General features: G+C 36.5%; 1 protein-coding gene across 1 annotated transcript; it reads right to left on the bottom strand.

The window, feature by feature from the left end:
• Positions 1 to 1,019: 1,019 nt before the first annotated feature.
• Positions 1,020 to 19,020, bottom strand: POLR1E (RNA polymerase I subunit E). The gene is made up of 12 exons (XM_034410770.2): positions 18,866 to 19,020; positions 18,463 to 18,566; positions 17,119 to 17,195; positions 15,394 to 15,479; positions 14,373 to 14,428; positions 11,691 to 11,835; positions 9,816 to 9,923; positions 8,727 to 8,823; positions 7,159 to 7,292; positions 6,143 to 6,224; positions 4,722 to 4,853; positions 1,020 to 1,529 (listed from the first exon to the last, which is right to left on the bottom strand). The coding sequence occupies exons 1-12, from the start codon at positions 18,927 to 18,929 to the stop codon at positions 1,382 to 1,384; spliced, it is 1,233 nt and encodes a 410-aa protein (XP_034266661.2). The 5' UTR covers positions 18,930 to 19,020; the 3' UTR covers positions 1,020 to 1,381.
• Between the last annotated feature and the right edge of the window lie 277 nt (positions 19,021 to 19,297).

Raw genomic sequence — 19,297 nt, 5'->3', positions numbered from 1 at the left:
GACTGCACTGTCAGCAATAAAGTGCATTGAGCCATAGACCACTTCTTAAAGCATTTTAGCTTAACTGGAATTGACCACTAATACGTTTTAAGCTTGTAAAGCTGGGCTGGGTGATAATCTGGTATCTTGTTTAACATGTATCTTGTTAAAAGAAATGCAAACTACTCTTTGAAAAGTTTTATAAAGGAAAATCTGTGTACTACAAAATAAAAAAAATATTTTATTTTAAATGCAGAGATTTTGCTGATTTTTTTCCCCCTGCTACATTATGGAAGGTGACAAGAGGCAAAGAATAAGAGGGTTCTTCAATTAACTGCACAATGAAGAGAAATTTCTTAAGTGTTCTGCAAGAAGTTGGTGCGTGAGAGAGGTGGGAGCCAGGGAAGAACTCAGATACTGCATATGCCTCCAAAATTCAGTTTATATGAACTTGGCTTTATTAGTACTATTTATAACTCCAGCCCACCATAGAAAGTTTTAGCTGCATGAAGGTTAGTAATAGACCAATGTCAACCAAATATAATGTGTGCATATAAGTGTTGCTTGTCTGTTTATAAAACATGGTTCACTTTGTAGGTATTTTAAGAGACTGGGCATTATGGAGAAGGAATGTAAGTTACAGTGTGGGAAGAACCAAAGAGACAGATGATAGCTCTCTGGCCCTAAGAACCAAACTCTCTTAATAAATAATTACTAAACAATTATTCAGTTTTGTTGGCTAGTTGATGACAGTTGATGGCCAATATGTTTATAGGTGACCAGGTTGGAGAAGAATGATATATCATCTCTTCTTTATAGCAACTGCCTACTTTCCATGCCCTGATCACAGGTAAAATGTGTGTTTTTAGATCATTCAAACCATACACTGCTTTAAAGAAAACAGTTCAGCTGCATTTCTATAAAAACAAATACAAGAAGATAAAAAGCAGAAAGGAGCCTAGAAATTAACCCAAGAACTATAGAAAAATTAGGAATGTTACAACAAAATACATAATTAAATGAAAATGATTAAGCACAGGTAATTTTAAAAAATGTTTATTACCAAAAAACAAGGAACATTTTAAACATTAAAATATTTAATGTTAATGTTAAACATTGTAAATATTCAGTCATGCTCACATTTTAAATATTTTACATGGATAGAGGAAACTATTCCTATATGGCTGTTTTGAACCAAGATGCCGAATGTTCAAATATCACAAAGGACAACATAGCACTTCAGTAAAAGTGCAGATCTCTGCTAAACAACTCGAGAGAAACAAAAATGTATAACTACAAGTACAAATCTCTCCAGTCCTTTCAGGACAATGAAATGGTAGCTCTGTTCAGATTATCCATAAATTTGTCCAGCTTGTTGTAAATCCTAGAGGAAAAAACATTCTTAATTTAGTTTGCGTTTCCTGCTGCGCTGGGGCATCTTCTGTACAGGTAAAGGCAAGCATAAGGTCCCTAATTTGTGCTCTTCAAATCCAGAGAGGATTTTGCTTTTGCTGATCTTCAGTCTCATCGCCTTGGCAATGTCAAGTATTCTGCATTAAAAGAGAAAATGTCAGTTATAAAGACTGTTCTGCTCAAAGGGTTTCTTTTTTCTTCTAGCAGTTTTCTCTTCGCAGTTTGTGACTTTGGCTTTTTCCTATTCCTTTCCCTCCTTTAACTGTCAGATTACAGCCATAACTTATATTCTAAACTCCTTGGGCTAAAGAATTGGGGGTTTTGCTGATGCCAGCAAACTTCTTTTCACAAAGCAAGGCAATAAAGCTGATTGAATCAAGAGCCTATCATGTTTGAAGAAAAGCCAAGCCTCAAGCCAGCCTTTCTAACCAGAGGCTTCCTGATGAATTGGACTGTAAGCCTCATCTGATGGGAGTTGTAGTTCAATACAGCTGGAGATTGGAAAAGACTGCCAGAAGCAACAACATTCTACCCAAAATATTTCTGAAAAATGGAGAACAGATGTCTTGCATTCTTTTAATGCAGTAAAAAAAATAATCACCAGCATCTTTTTGCTTTTTGTATTTGTACTGGACAGAATTACCATACATCATTTCCCCCACTGACCTCTTGTATGAAATACAGGTAGTCCTCAAGTTATGACCATAAAGGAGCATAACTTGGGTTGGTCATAAAATGGGTTGACTGATCCGATTTTACAATTTATTTATTTTTTGCAGTGGTCACTCAGTGGTTTCCTGTGAGCTGGTAAAACCAGAAGCAAATGCTGTCTTGGGGCAAAACTCAAAATGTGATCATGTGGCCACTGGACACCGCAAATGACTGCAAATTGCTAAGCACCTGAAGTGCAGTCATGTGAATACGGGGTGGGCCTAACTTTTGGAACTTCAAATCCAGGTTGTAACTAACCCCAGACATGGGAATTTTGAATGGTCAAGGACTACCTGTATGGATAGGTCAAGCAACATGGCATTTTTTTCATCACTTGAGAGATTGGAGAGGTTGACTAAGCCTGCCTGAACTGAAATGGTAGAGGGTAAATATGTCACAAGTGCAGTCAGTCACTGGCCACACTTTTCAGACCTCAAATCAGGACTTCCAAGTGGACACTTTAGCCTATTCAACTACATCTAGGATTTATATTGTTTATCATCTCACTCACTCTCTCTTGAACATCATTTTCAGTCAGATTTCAGCATACCGTATTTTTCAGAATATAAGACACACTTTTTTCCACTCTAAAAGAGGCTGAATATTTGGGTGTGTCTTATACTCCGAATGTAGCTTTTTCAAAGCTTTTTTCCAGTCCTAACGAGGCGCTAACAAGTAAAGCGATCTATTACCCTGCTTTTCTCATTGCTTCTCTCTCCTAAGATCAGCTGTGCTTTAGAAGCTGATTTTCAACCCCAATGCTCAAAACCAGCAAACTATTGTGCTGAAGCTGACCAGACTAAGGACGCTAGCCAGATGAATATCTGGTAGGCAGAATTTTTTCCTATTTTCCTCCCCAAAAACTAAGGTGCGTCTTATACTCCGAAAAATACAGTATTTTATAGAAACACTTAGCCTCAAGAGTACTTTCTCTTTGCACTTTGCCAAGGAGCTTATTGGAATCATTTACTTTATGACAGTCTAATCAATAACCAAGTAGCAGGTCATAAAGGCCATTTCACTCGATTACAAACACTAAAAGGGTTGAGTATAAAATAGGATGCAGTCAAATGTGAGGGGAAATTGTTGGCAAGGGAGTTCTGTCTGTCAGATGTAAAGGGGGAAGATATAGGTAGACTTCGTGTAGTGACCATAATTGGAACCAGCAACTCAGTCATTAGGCAAAGTGGTTGCCAAGTGAAACAACAACTAATGATGTTACATCAGCTTTCTTTTGCTTAACAACCATTCAAAGATTGTAAATGCTAGGATTGGCTGTAAAGTTATTGCATTGTAACTGCGAATGGTTCTTAAACAAGGCAGTCGCTAAACGAGGACTACCTGCATGGCAATATGGTGATAGGAATGTAATCTGCATGCATACAGCACTTGTATGGGGGGATGGAGTCAAGAGAATGATCAGCCTGGAGTCATTACACTCCCATAACGGTCTTAAGTCCAGCCTCTTTCGATTTCCCTTGACTCTTAATTTAGCGCTAATTTAGTGTTGATTGTTAATTGACTAGATTCTTGTGAATACTGTAGGCATGAGCAATAAGTCATCTTAACTGGAACTTAATGTGTGATACCAATAGCATCCCTTTTTAATTATCTCTGTAGGCACATATTACCAATTAGCATTCTTGATTATTTTTCCTAGCAATTTATGTGCTTTCTTGGTGTTAAAGACGTGATCTGGGATTTGACTGACATGGCTTCCAAGGGAAGTTTCAATGGATATTTCATTGCTGAGACTTTGGATGCTGATGCTGGATAACCAGCTGAGACAGGCTGGTTATCCAGCATCAGAACTAAGGGGCCCCTTTTCCTACCATGCAATATTGGCTCATAGGAAAAACGTACCACACTGATCTTGCTAAAGTTAAATGTGTTTTCAGTGAGAACTTCCAAAGACTAATTTCTATGAGTTATATGACCTAAAGATGGGATATCCACAACATCAGAGTACTATTTTATTTTTCTTCTAGGGATGAATGTTACCTCCTTATATAGGAGAAAACAAATTTTGTACTAAAGGACAACTTACAGTTAGGGTTCATATTTGCCATCTGTCCTGTATAGTCCGTGTTTGGCTCCTCTAGTTCAAGTTATAATCATACTTAATCTGCCCCATAGAAGATACTGAAATGAACCAGCTGTTTTTGCCTCTCCTATTTTTTGCCTTGTTATCTGTCTACTCTGGTGTTCCAGAAACAATATATACAAGACTAAGGAACTATTTTAGATGTTCATTTGTTGAATTTAATCATAAGGGTGTTCTTGAAAAAAAAATCCATTAATTTTCTCACTGTTCCTAAGGATTAGGGAAAAAATGTTTTCCCTTTTAAGGGAGAAATGTCAGCCTGATTCCTAGGAATGTTAATTACAACCCCTATAATTCCCAGCCACATGACTGCAGAACCTATTGAATAGAAGATATGGTTGTTCTAGTTGTAGTCTAGAACATTTGGAAGGCCCAGGAAGGCTAGTCCCAAAATAATCGGGGAGCATATGGTTTTTTAGGCACACCTCAAAAGCCAATGAGTGGAGCCCCTGAAGTTCTTAGCCCATTAGTAAGAGAATAGATTAAAAAAATACAATTGCGCTGTTAAACCTACTTGTTCTCACGTAGTTTCAGATCTCGCTGCAAGACTGTCAGATTTGTTTGAAAATGGTTAATATGCAAAGCCAGAGCTATAGCATATGCTGTTATCTTAACTTTCATTGAAGCTGAAATTAGATTTTGTATCCTGAAATACAAAATGAGAGAAAAAAAGGATAAGAAACAAAATGATACAAAAACTATGCAGCCTTGCTGCTACATATTCTTTCTACATCCTCCTAGAAAACAGCAAAATAAAAAAGGTTGACAAGTTTCCTATATTCCGCACAGTATTTTGTGCCAGCAGTATACAAATTCAACAGTCTATATAATGTAAGCATCTCTGTTTTAGATGCTTCATTTCGTATTCTTCTTTAATTGCAACCTATGAGTGGATTGCCTATAGATGTAGAATTTGCAGACAAGTAAAATGAAATATGGGACTCATGCAAAATATACAGCATGTTCCTTCAAATCACTGCTGACTCTTAGAAAATGGCTGGACCAGTCAGTCCCTGCAGTTTCCTTGGCTACATCTGGGAAGTGGTTTGCTATTGCTTCCTTCTTAGGGCTGAAAGAGTGACTGGCCCAAAGTCACTCAGCTACTTTTATGTCCAAGGCAGGACCAGAACCACATGATCTCCTCGTTTCTAGCCTGGTGCTTTTAACCACTTCACCAAACTGGGCCCCAGGAAGCTCTTAAGATTTTCAATAGTTACAGAACAGAGCTTTAAAGTTCTGCCCAAAATCTTCATGCCTAACAATCATTTTTTGCCTAACAATTATCATTTACACAGTCCACACCTTTTTAACAATACACTCAGAAAAGCCCAATTTAAAACAGCACAAAACTATTTTTATCAACAAAAATAAGGCAGTTTAAAATGGAATAAGATATTTATTGCTTACCATTTTATACAATCTTTTTTTTCTTCTTAAAATGGGAGAGGAAGTTGCTTAGTAAAAACAGACATAATCTTAATCCTGAACCTTGACAGGGCACAGAGCTGGGAGATGGTACTCCTGAACAATGTTCCCTAATATAGTGCTTTAATGTTAAAAGGTCTGCCTTCCACAGGATTATTAAAAGCATATTAGACACAAAAAGAAAAATAGCAAAAAAGTATATCAATTGTGTTTTATTCCCATTGTTTCCTTATATTCTCTTTTTTAAGAACAAACATCTGTATGTTTCAGTTAACTGCAACTACAAAGGATTTCTGAGCAATTTCTTGGCATGATCCTCCTGTATGAAATATATTTAAAATAAAGAAACACATCTGTTTTCTATTGATTTCAAAAAAAATTGCATGCTACTTCTGATCCCTTTTTAGGCAATGTTGTATGATTTAGTAAGTCTCCAAAGAATAATAAACCAATTTATTCCTATTTATAAATTTTACTAGACTAGAAATCAAAGGGCTGGGTTTTTTTTACCTGCCATTGCCATAAGACAGTGCTGTGAAAGTTTTCACAAGCTTTTTGCTGATGATGTCTGGACAAGTGGGGCCCATGGCATCTACAATTGAAAATAAAAAAGTTAAGCATTCTAAAATCCTTCAAATCTCCAATCTAAATACGAATCAGAATGACCAGAGGAGTCTGCATTCTACAAAGTGGAGACATTGTAAACAAAGTGAATACTGGACACAGAAAACTTACAGAATATAAAAACTTAATATCAATTTTCATTTTAAAAACAACAAATTGCCAAACATAGCTGAAAGTACAGCATGTTAGTATGGCTGCAGAAGAGCAGAATGGAGTTCAGTGGAATCAAGAGGGGGAAGAGAACAGAATCCATTGCCCTCTTCAGAATTAACGGATGCAGTCCCTATACATTTTATAGAAATCTAGAACAGGGGTCTCCAACCTTCGCAACTTTAAACCTGAAGGACTTCAACTCCCAGAATTCAAAGCTGGCTGGGGAATTCTGCGAGTTGAAGTCCGCCAAGCTTAAAGTTGCCAAGGTTGGAGACTCCTCATCTAGAAGATGTATTAAACTGCCTGAAAATTATACAAATCAAATTACATTAGCCTTTCTCCATTTGGAGTGCCTGAGGTGATCTGGTCTCCATTTCCAGCTAACTGAAATTTCTAGGAATCAGACTTCAGTACATATGAAAGGGAAAAATAACCACCTGAGCACTTACCTTTTCTGGTTTAATTTAAGGATTAGGCACTCTTCTGTAATGAGAGCCAATGTGGTGCAGTAGTTAAGGTTTTGGACTAGGACTGGGAAATCCTGGTTCAAATCCTCTTCAGCTAGGGAAGACTAATGGCTGATTTTGGGCAATTCCTCTTTCTCTATCCACTCTGCCTGACAAATTTGTTGTGGAGAGAAACAGGAGGAGGAACATTATGTACAACTCAGCTCCTGGAGGACATGCAGTATATAACCCAAATAAATAATCAAAAATATACTTGGTATCAGAGAAAGAAAAGAGCCTTACGTTTCTTTTTAACGATCTTTTGTGAGTTCAGCTTGACAAGACAGTCAAAAAACCAGAGGCAACGTGCTTTGTGATCATAACTCTTCTCATCTGAAGGCATGGATTTAAGTCCATCCAAGACAAAGGAACAATAGCTAAGCAAGACATAAAAGATTTATCTTACACTTTGAAAAGCAATTAGGAAGTAGCTAGCAAGAGCTGCAATTTCAGCTGCTGCAAGTTGACAAAATTCTGTGGATTCAAAGCAATAAAGTTTATATTAACAGAAACCATCTCCCTTTAAACAGAAAGCAGCACAATCTACTATATATTATCTGCTTCAGTGTATATTTTGCTCAGATTTAAACAAGTGAACCCTCAACCTGTATTTCTGGGTTAGAAGTATTGTAATAGTAGATGTATATTCTTCCTCTTTTTCATTTTCTTCTCTTTACAGCTCAAGACATAACCAGTGCTAATAATTCCTTCTTTTATACACTTACAAGTGTACATCCTACCCACATACCCACCTAAAGGCATGTTCTCCACCCCCAAAAAATTAAAAGATGGGGAGCGATAGCTGAGAAGTGGTTGATTTGTTTTGTATACAATAGGACCCATGTTTAGTCTCTGCACCTACAGGTAGTCTTTGATTTACGACCCTAATTAAGCCCCAAATTTATGTTGCTAAGTGAGAAATTTGTTAAGTGAGTTCCGCCCCATTTTATGACTTTTCTTGTCACATTTATTAACTGATTCACTGCAGTTGTTAAATTAATAACCTGGTTGTTAAGTGAATCTGGTTCCCCCTGTTGATTTTGCTTGTCAGGTTGCAAAAAGTGATCACATGACCCCAGGACACCACAACCATCATAAAGATGAGTCAGTGTCTGAACATAAATCATGTGACCATGGCGGATGCTGCAGTGGCCCTAAGCATGAAAAATGGTCATAACTCACTTTTTTCAGTGTCATTGTAACTTCAAACAATCACTAAGCAAGCTGTTCTAAGTCGAGGACTATCTGTACAGGAAAGACTGGCTGGAAAGAGGTCCATCTGAAATTGTTGAGAATACTTTCCATTCAGAGAGTGGATAATACTGAGCTTAAGTGGACAAATGCTCTTATTTTGGATACAGGCAACCTCTTACTTTCTTAAAAACAACCCTCTTAGAAAGGATGATTGTGCGTATACTGAATTTCACATGATACATGATACCACAATAATAAAATCATAAAAACCTTGTTTTCCTGTACATTTTCTTTTAACTTGGGGCAGACACATTGTCAAAGTGGAAGACCTTAGAAACATTTCTTATGCTAATTCCACAAAATAATATCACACAAGATAAAACCATATATGCCATTTGACAGCCTTCATTAGAATGTGCAAAGCACCTCAAGGCAAAAAGCAACAGAGGATTTGCATTAAATTTGAATGGCTATTCACACATGAAGACTCACCCATCACTTGATATTTCAGTCTTCAGTTCCTTCTTTACAAAATTAACTGCTAATTACATTTCTATTTTAAATAATGTATTTAAATAATAATACTTTGCCCTGAATTGTATTTGAAAGATCTTTACCTTTTCTCTTCAGTCATCTTGAGAATGTCAGCTGCGGTTATGTTCATGAAAACTGCAGCTGGAGCCTGAAGTGCCTCATATTCAGCAGGTGAAATGACTGGAGATACGTTTAGGATGTTTTAGAGTAAACGATGATGTGAACTGCACAAATGTTTTCCTAACCGTCTCCAGCTTGGAATCCTCCAAATTTGTTGGGCATACAACTTCCAAAGTTCCCCTCAAGTTGTAATAACAAACATATCACAGTGCCATCACTCTGCTGAACACTTAATTCCCACGGCACTGTCTCATTTCTTATCTTTTCATCTTCCCTACTGTCTTCTCCTATTGGTTTCTTATGATTTATCAATTGTTGCTTGTTTGTAACGTATGATTAATGATTGTAACTATGACCTATTACTTGCTGTTTATATATACATTGTGAGCTTATCAGAGACAAATTCCTTGTGTGTCCAATCACGCTTGGCCAATAAAAAATTCTATTCTATTCTATTCTATTCTATTCTATTCTATTCTATTCTATTCTATTCTATTCTATTCTATTCTATATTCTATTCTATTCTATTTCTATTTATATTCTCTCCTCTCCTCTCCTCTCCTCTCCCCTCTCCCCTCTCTCTTTTCTATATCAGAAGTTATAGGGTTAAGGAAGACTGCTCAACTTGTTTTAGTATCTTAGCAAGATTTAAGATGATAACATATATTTAGGAGAGAAGGGTTTAGAATGAATGTATCAGTGATGCAGCAAATAAAGGAGAATACTATCAGGTCAGAATTTTTTGGAAATGAAGAAAAACATCACCTTTGTTGTCCAACTCTACTCTGTGACTATGATAAAGTTCTCTCCCCCTTTCTTGTGTAGGATAAGATTTTCCAAAGGCATTTATGAGTAAGGTAACAATTCTTGGCAACTGTTTCCTTTCCCTAACTCCCTGCACCAATGGTTTTTAGATACTCTGGTTGTATGTACAACATATTCGCAATAGAACTCATGGTCTCTCTCCTCCATGTGCTCTTCAATAATGAGGGGCATACTTTTTCTTTAATATTCTCCATTCTCTCATACTTCATTCTGCTTATAAAGGATACTGTCTTCAAACTTGTAGACATCCTCTGGATTTTTAGCATCTTCGTGGCAGGGAGGAAGAACCAAGGAGACATCAGTTTTCTCATCTTCTGCTGCATCATGAACCAATGCTTTGAAAACAAATAAAAAGGGAGATACTTTATTTATTTAACATGATGTTTATTTGAAAAAAGTTAATGCCACAATCATTAAAGAGACTTTCTCAACTTTCTCTGTATGTGTTGGAATATATATATAGTTCCCATCATTTTTAGACATTCAGAAAACAGCTTAGACTGAACTATTCCAATTAAAACACTGAAACAAAAGTAAAGTAAAATAATATGAAATAATATGAATGTACAAGATGCTTATTAAACAAACCTAAGAATATTGTCAACATATTAGTTGGAAGAAAGGATTTAAATAAAAATTATGAATAAATAAAACTGTGCAAATGCTTTTCAGAAAGGGGAGAGGAAAGAATTTAGGGTTCTCCTAAAGAGTGAAAGAGAGAAAGCCAGATATTTTTCTTGGGATGAACATTTGAAAATTCCAAAATGACAGTAAGGGATACAAAATCTGTATATTATCAATTTCTATGCTTTGTAGCTAATCACAATGCTGGTTGGAGGACTCTAAAATGAGAGCTACAATCTAACTGATGGAGAAACACCCCAGTTTGGAAAGGCACAGAAGAAAGTTAAATAAATAAAGATATGCAATTCAGCCACTTACAGTAGTGGCAAAATTGTGGAAACCTTTTGGGAAAAATGTATTTTCTAAAACTAGCTAATAACACCACTTTTTTTAAGTAGTATCATAAAATTATATATCACTAGAAAGATAATTTAATCAAGAATGTAATGCAATAACTTTTATGAAGGATTTGCTATTAGAATAGCAGTTACAGTATAAAGAAAAAAGTGAAATGTAGAAAAAACGAGATATACAAAAATTATCATGTCAGTTAATACTTAGTAGGTAACCTTTAGCATGAATTACGGCCTTAGAATGTTTTCCCATGGAGTGAACCAAGTCTTTTAGTTCTGCAGCTGTTATGATGTGAAAACAAGATCTAATGATTGCTTCTATTAACTGGGTTTTATTGCTGGATCAGTTCTTTAGTCGGCTCTATAGATTTTCAATTGGGTTAAGGTTTGGGCTATTCCCAGGCAGCACTGGAATATGATTATCTTGAAACTCCAAAAAAAAAAAAAAAGTGGTGTTATTATCCATCAAACCTCAAAAATACACTTTTCCCAAAAGGTTTCTACAATTTTGGCCACTACTGTCTAAACTGAAGATACAAATGATTTTATTGTAAGTATTTATCTTTGAAAAGATGTGGTAGTTGCAGGGGTGTTATAGGATACCAGAATTTGAGGCATAAGGAGGGAAAATCTAACCTGTAATTTTAAAAGAACCAACAAGAAAATAGGAAATTGAAAAATATTAAAATATTTTACATTGAATTACATTGGAATATGTGTGTGTGTGTGTGTGTGTGTGTGTGTGTGTGTGTGTGTAAGCAGCAATACTGAGCCATTTAACAAAAAATTAAAACAATAGTAGCAAATACCTGAAATGGTCAAGCAATATAAAGAATCTTTTAAACATTTAAAAAGGAGTCACATTGGTTCAAATAATGGAAATAAAATTATTAGTAGGCTGCACAGATGAGAATCATATGAAGGTAAATGGCAGGACAGAGACAATTTTAGCATTTAATAATTATTTTTAGATAGATGAGACTCATTAGCATGCAATGTTGTCCCTTTATGATTATGCTTAAAATAAATTACATAACCAGCAATACACTTCTCCATTACATTAAAAAGAGAGATCTTAGATTGGCTTACAGCTCCAATTCTTTATTTCATGGCTCTTATACCTACCAGCAACACCTTTTGTCTCTATGACATCTTCCGCAGCTTTAATCACTGCTTTATTTAATACTTCCTTTCTGACCTCATTCATTCTCCGAGAATTCAAGGCTTTTCTCTGCTTGTTGGTTCCAAAGGCTTCAATGCAGAGATCTACCTGTAAAATTATCAAGAGACTGCTATATAAGCCACAAAGTGCTACTCCTACTGGGCACTCTTGCAGAGGAAATTCAGTTTTGAAGCAGCTAGGAAGAACACAAAGTACTAAAAATGTCAAGCCCCTTTCTGCCCAGACAACCTAGAACAGGGGAGTCAAACTGGCAGCCCACGGGCCGAATGCATCATGCGTAGGCCATGCCTGCTCCAGCTCTGCGAATGGGAAAAACGTCGCAAAACGTCATGTGATGGCAACATGATGCCACAAGTTTGACACCCATGACTTAGAAGAATATTACTCCAAACCCACCTCCAAACTTCATTTTGCAGGAAAGAAAATAGAACACATCAGTTGTCTTCTAAGTAATCGATTATCTTTTTAGATTCAATAGCTTTTTTAAAAGCTCTTTTTAATAGTCATTTTTAGAAAGGTAGCTGAAATAGCAAACTCAATCAGGTTTGCTAGAAAGCTGCTCATTCTAATCAACCTGGATTTTAAATGGGAGCCAACTTTATACTGCACACGTATCTGCTGCTATAAGCAGAACCAGGATAAAGTTGTGGATGAAGCAATGATAAAAATTGTATTTACATTATCTTTAAATGCAATAAAAGTTACGTTAAGAGATAGTAAATGACACAGAAGTATTTAATATTTCTTCCCTTTGTAAAGTTAATATTTTCATGTGATGAATCACATCAATATGTCCATAAAATTCAGTGGCAGCTTTGTGATACACTTCACTGAAATTATAGAATGTATTATTATTTAATACAGCCCAATATCCTAGAAAGGTTTCATTTGGGGGAAAAGATCCTATTTTTCAGTGGGGTGATCTCGTTTTTTTTTTCCTTTTACCATTACCATTTTATCATTTGCATTGCTATTATTAACAATTGGTTACCAAAAAACAAGAGAAAAATACAGTGTTGATAATTCACAAAGTGCCAACATGAAAACAATATATACTGTATAGGGAATTGCATGAATTAATTTTTAAACTCCTATTCCAGATGTTTGGGGTCACAATGTTTTCAAGTAGAGACCTGAAGCTATCAAGGATTAATGAGATGAACCCTAAAGTTAATTCTGAATAAGAAGTTCCTCCGATGGGATTCTTTCTTATCAATAGCTGACATTGCTGCTGCAACAGATATTTTCCAAGCCACTTTCATCAGTGTTATCCAAAAACACATCTCATCTGGAGAAGCTGGAAAGTGACCAAGTACACTACAGGTAGTTCTCACTTAACAATGCTAATTGGAGTCAGAAGCGCCATTGTTAAGAGATAAGGTCGTACGCTGAAAAATCATGCGACTGCACTGCTTAGTGGCAACAGTTCCAGTTGTTCCAATGGCTATTGTTAAATGAGGCCTTCATGTGACCATCACTTCTGACTTCCTGCTGGCTTCCCATTGACTTTGTCGTGGGAATCTGGCAGGAAAGGTCACAAATCCTAATCACATGAGAATGCTGTGCCAGCTACAAGTATGATGACCAGTTGTAGCTACCACTATTGTCATAAGTTTGAACGGTCACTGAACAAGTGGCGGTTAAATGAGCAGCACCTGTATAAAAAGGATATGCTCCAAGATTGAGCAATGGTCTCCCATCAAACTAGATTCCTTATTTAAGGGAATGAATCATATGGAATGACCTCAGCATGTATTTAGACATTCAAACTAGAAATGACTGATGAGAGGAAATGAAATATCAATAGAATTTAAAGACTGTGTTCAAGTTTCCATTTTTGAATTACGCTGGACTGAAACCTGACACACTGAAACACAGAAACACTGAAATTACCGGTATTTAAGAATGGCAAATGTGCCAAAATTGTAGCAAAGAGAAATAGTCCAGAATAAGGACATTTTTAAAAATAGGGCTGAAATGTACCCTAACACTATTACAATTTACATGGCAAATCTAAATAAACAGGTTTTGGTTACCACCTTTAAAGCGCTCCATGGCTTAGGACCTGGTTATCTACGGGACCGCCTACTACCACCAATAGCCTCCCACCGGCCAGTACGCTCTCATAGAGAGGGACTCCTCCGGGTGCCATCAGCCAAACAATGTCGGCTGGCGACCCCTAGGGGGAGAGCCTTCTCTGTGGGGGCACCTACCGTCTGGAATGAGCTCCCCCCAGAGATACGGAGGATCCCAGATCTGCGCACCTTCCGCCGCGCTGTGAAGACTCTTTTATTCCATCAAGCAGGCTTGGCCTAATCTCCTCCCACTTTTAATATATAAATTTTAAATCTGTTCTTAAATTATTGGGGTGTTTTAATTTGTCTGGGCCAAAATGATTTAATTTGATTTTAACTGGTTTTTTAAATTTTTGTATTTATGTATTTTATTGCTTGGCTGTTCACCGCCCTGAGTCCTTTGGGAGTACGGCGGTATACAAATCAAACAAACAAACAAACAAACAAACAAACAAACAAACAAACAAACAAACAAACCAAAAAGCCTTTTAATACAGCAAGGTATCAAAATACCTTTTCCAATCATAGCATCCTAGTTGTTTGACATACCTTCTCTCTATAGGATTTAGCCAAATATTCTGACAGGTCATTATCTACTACATCATCTGTTAAGAAAAACAACAGAAGAAAATAAAGTAAAATCAAAATCAACAAGACTCCTGATTAAGCACTCTTGGAAAGAAGAAATATTAGCTATCTATTATCAATATATTCTTTTAAATTCTTCTGATCAAGGATTATTATGTATGCTGGGTAGTAGGAGCTGTGATAGTGCATTGCAGATAAATCTAATAGCATCTTTTCAGTCACAAATGTTATTAAAAGCACAACCTTTCTTTCATCAAGCAAGATAATTCTCAAATCCTGACCAAGAGATGGGAACAAATTCAGAAAAAAAAACCACATGCAGTACATCCTTCCAGGAATTTACTACCCTGTTTCCCCCCAAATAAGATATCCCCTGATAATAAGCCCAATTGGGCTTTTGAGCGCATGGCAATAAGGCCAAGTGCTTATTTTAGGGTTCAAAAAAATATAAGGCAGGGTCTTATTTTCAGGGAAACACGGTATTTCTGAACACAATTTGGGGATTAAAGTTTTAAAATGTTAAATATTCCTTTCAATAAAAAACTAGCACATTAGGAAAACTTGAACTGAACCTACTCTGTGGGTTACTTTCTACAGTCTGGGAGTATTTGGTACAGTAGACCACTTAATTCCATTTGTATTCTGAAAATCTACAACAGAATGAGCACTGTGTCTAATGTTCTTGTTAAACGTTCAGTGAGCTCTGTGTGAATCAATAAAGGAAAATATCTCCCAGGTCCTGCATAGGAAAAAACCAATATGAAGCAGTAAATAACTTTTATTGATTGATTGATGGCTGTGAATAAAAAAAAGGGTGCCCTCAAGAAGTGCACTGGCTTCTGAACTGTCTTAAGTTATTTACACAAAAATTAAAGAGGGAAAAATAAGTAAATAAAGAAAAAAAAATGTTTTCTGACTCCCAGTAACCATGTCAACGATTAAAATTAGAAAGAAAAAAAAACACACCACGTGCTTTACCTACCTGAAATTAATGGCTGCAAGTTGAACAATTCTGCATTGTAGACCTCCATTTCCCCAGAGGGTTCATCTAAAACACCGACAAAATATCTAATGGAAAAGATGGTGTTGAGTAGTTTTTCTTTCATTTTAGAAGCATTTAGAATGGCTAGTCTGTGGCTTCAGAAGTGTCAGAAATAGCATTTTCCAATAGAATGGTTTTTTAAAACCCCTTTACAACTCTCTTTATACCTCTTAAAAGTGTAATAGAGGATTTCCCAAGTAGATGTGGGGGGTAGACGAAGAAGTAGAAGGGACAAAGGCAGAAAATTACAAATTAGGCTCAGTTTGCAAAATATTGGATGTAGCACATCAGATTTTGCCACTTTCGCAATAAGAAGTAAATTAATTTGCATTTAGTGTCTTCCTTCCTTCCGTCCTTCCCTCCCTTCTCTTTCCTTTATGTTACTTTAAAAAAAATGTAAAATAGTACTTTAAAATTGTTATGAAGTCTCTAAGATTACTTGAAGACTGAACTGGATAGCAATTTAGCTCTCCTTTCCCCCAGTTTACTAAATCAACTCCACTACTGTAGCTCCATTAGAACCAAATATTATTCAACTCTTCCTAGATTTATCATTTGCACTACAAACTCTACGTGAATTCAAGAGGGTGGGGGAGATGCCTTTGAGTCAGTTTTGACCCCTGGCAACTGCCTGGACAAACCCATTCAATTTTCTTGGCAAGATTTTGGAAGTAGTTTTCTTCACTGCTTCCTTCTTAGGGCTGAGAGAGTGTGACCCAGCCTGGTCATTTGGACTAAGGTGAGGTTAAGAGTTCAAGGTCTCTAGCCAGATGCCTTAACCACTAAGGAACATCAAAGTAGCTCTTTATGTGACTTATACTTATTTTTTTTCCCTCCTTTTACATCCCTAACTTTCAGATTGTGTCAACCATAGTACAAGCTACTACAGGTAGTCCTCGGCTTATGACCACAATTGAGCCCAAAATTTATGTTGCTAAACGGAACATTTGTTAATGCTTTGCCCCATTTTACGACCTTTCTTGTCACAGTTGCTTAGTGAACCACTGCAGTTGTTAAATTAGTAACATGGTTGTTAAGTGAATCTGGCTTTCCCATTGACTTTGCTTGTCAAAGGTGATCACATGACCCCAAGACACTGCAACCGTCATAAATATGAACTAGTGGCCAAGCATTTGAATTTTGATCACGTGACCATGGAAATGCTGCAGTGGTCATAAGTGTGAAAACAGTCATAAGCCACTTTTTTCTGTTGCAACTTTGAATGATTGCTAAATGAATGGTTGTAAGTTGAGGACTACCTGTACTTTAAACTGTTAACTTGACATTATTGATTGAGACAGCATATACTGTACATCTATTTCAAAACTTTAAAAAATGGAGTAGACAATTACCATAAAAGAAAACAAAAGTATTTGTTCTATTCTGAACAAACAGAAGCCTCACTGTAATATATTTTCAAACATGCATTATGATTTGCTTTCAAGTCCCATCAATCTTCAAAAGAGACTGTGTTATTTATCATTTTGAATCACAAATATCATAACACTGAGAGGAACTCAATACTGTTATTCTGCAGCTGTTAATGCTTGGCTAATTCTGACTTGTTAATGAAAGCAAATATATTTGTATATATTTATATATAAATAAAATAAATATTATTTGATAAATTTGTGGGTTTGAGAGATATAGACATATTCATTATACCTGCAAAGAGTATTGCATTTCAGGGCTCCTGCACCAAAGTTACTTCCTACATAAGACAAGCGATCTGTTTCTGCATTCTGAATGGGGGGGAAAAAAGCAATAAGCTATGGATGCTGGTTTTCTAGGTGAAGGCATTTTCCAGAAGGTTTTTCCACTTTATCGTAAGACATCCCAGGTATGAATTTATTACAACAATGTATAAATGAATGCCAAGTAAGCAGATCTATAGTCTCCTCTAATATTTCCCACTTTTCCCAGTTAAATGTTTACTAAGCCCAGCTATATAAATTGAGTTTACTGATTATACTCATTAGAAACTGTCCATTATTTTTAATTAAAATGATATCCTGAAAGCAATGCAATATATACATAAGTTCAAGCAGATAAACAAGGAACATAGAGAACTCTTTTTCTTGCCTATGATATTTTATTAAATGCTTTTGACCCTAGGCAACTATACATCTCTAAGCTTTTTATTTTTAAATATAGCAAATTTTTTGGAATTGTATATTATATACTAAAATTTTATATATCAACTGACTTTTGACTCTGTATGTTTTAAGCAGACATTATGGCATTTTAATTCTGTAAATTACATTGCATGTATTAATGATATATTATTTTAAAACAAATGCAATTCCACAAAAAGCTACCAGAGATATTCAATTCAAAAGTGAAGTGAAAGTGAAGTGAATTTGAAACAGCAATTATATTCATTTCTGCATGATGGTAAAATGGGGTTAATGGTTAAATGGTTTCTTCTATTATTTAATATGCACGGACATACTAAGAACAACTTTCAGACTTACTACTCACATATGCAACTAACATATGCCCAATAAATTATACCAAAACTATTAGGCAGTGAAAATACATGATCATGAGCAGTTTTTATTTAATATATCTCAAACATGTATGCACTTTTCATGGTTCCACTTGTATAGTTTCTTAAAGTTATGTGCTGAAGCAGCTAAAATTCTCAGACCCTAGACTTGGCTTTATACAGTAGTAGAATGAGAAGAAGCAATTTGAAAAGATCTTCCATTCCTTGGAGTTATAAAAAATAAACCTTCATCTTTGTGACATCAATTCCCCACAAAGCAGACATCTTAAAGGGAAATTGGATTTATGGAAATTGGAAATATGAACTTCAATAGACATGAATCATTGCACTGCCTGATGAAGCCTTAAGTTTCATAAAGGGGGCACACTTCTATTCAGCATGCATGCCATACATGTAATCAACATATTTAATATTTAAATATATTACATATTTAACATAAATATATTACATATTAAACATACTTAAATGAACACAAAAGCATGGAACAAGTTTGTAATTACCACAATTGCATAATTCTTCTTTCTGGGATTATTGATGTCTTTGCTTCTGTACAAAGTGAAATTCATATTTTCAGGATTCTTCAGTTTCCCATTTGTAAACTGAACTGAAATTGAACAGGAAGAAAATGAAAAAGTCGAGGGCTACCTGTACATCCATGGCACTTGATCAAGGGCACGCCCGCCTCCCGTTCCTCCTTACTACCTCTGGCCACCCAGTTCGAGGAATCGGAACCTTTTTCCCTATCCTCGCGTACCATCAACCCCCATCACGCTGCTCACGCCGGCTCTCCTGCAGGGCTCCCGGCTTGCAAAGCCAAAATACAGTAAAGCTGAACGGAACAAGAGCCCTGAAGGAGTCACAACCACAACGCGACAGATTCCTCTTCTCCACCGGGAGTCTCACCTAGCGGAGCGCTCTGCCCCTCCTGGGGATCTCCCCGGTAGATCCACCGAACCTCCCCAGCCATGGCAGTAACACGCCGCTGCCGCCGCCGCCAGATCCCCGGAAGAGGCGGGGTCAGCTCCAAGTCCTGCCCACACCTCCCCTTCCTGGCCACACCTCCTTTCCTAGGCATTCGCTCCCTTCAATTAAGCCTCGCTCGCCACCTACAGGCGAGGAAGAGGATCTGAGCAGGCGGGGGAGGCGTGTTCCACTTGCTCCTGGGAAGGAGAAAAACCAAATTGAGTTTGCCTGCTAGTGATTTCAGCAGCACGTCCGTGGAGTTTTCCTGGCCATCACATGACTTGTCCCATTGCCCACTTTTAGCATGTTTATTTCTCTATTACGATTATTATTAATCTTCTCATCGTTCTTCTCATCTCCTTCCACTTATGA

Source organism: Pantherophis guttatus, chromosome 2 (genome assembly GCF_059756535.1).
Source record: "Pantherophis guttatus breed Tessera chromosome 2, ASM5975653v1, whole genome shotgun sequence".
Taxonomy (NCBI): Eukaryota; Metazoa; Chordata; class Lepidosauria; order Squamata; family Colubridae; genus Pantherophis; species Pantherophis guttatus.
This window is presented reverse-complemented; position numbering and strand designations above follow the sequence as displayed.

Bases quoted from the DNA above. Each gene is read 5' to 3' on its own strand.
- POLR1E (XM_034410770.2), bottom strand. From the start codon at position 18,929: ATGGCTGGGGAGGTTCGGTGGATCTACCGGGGAGATCCCCAGGAGGGG. The intron at 18,567-18,865 runs GTGAGACTCCCG...GTTCAATTTCAG, and splicing joins GGGGCAGAGCGCTCCGCTAG to TTCAGTTTACAAATGGGAAA. The intron at 7,293-8,726 runs GTAAAGATCTTT...TGTCTTGCTTAG, and splicing joins AAGATGACTGAAGAGAAAAG to CTATTGTTCCTTTGTCTTGG.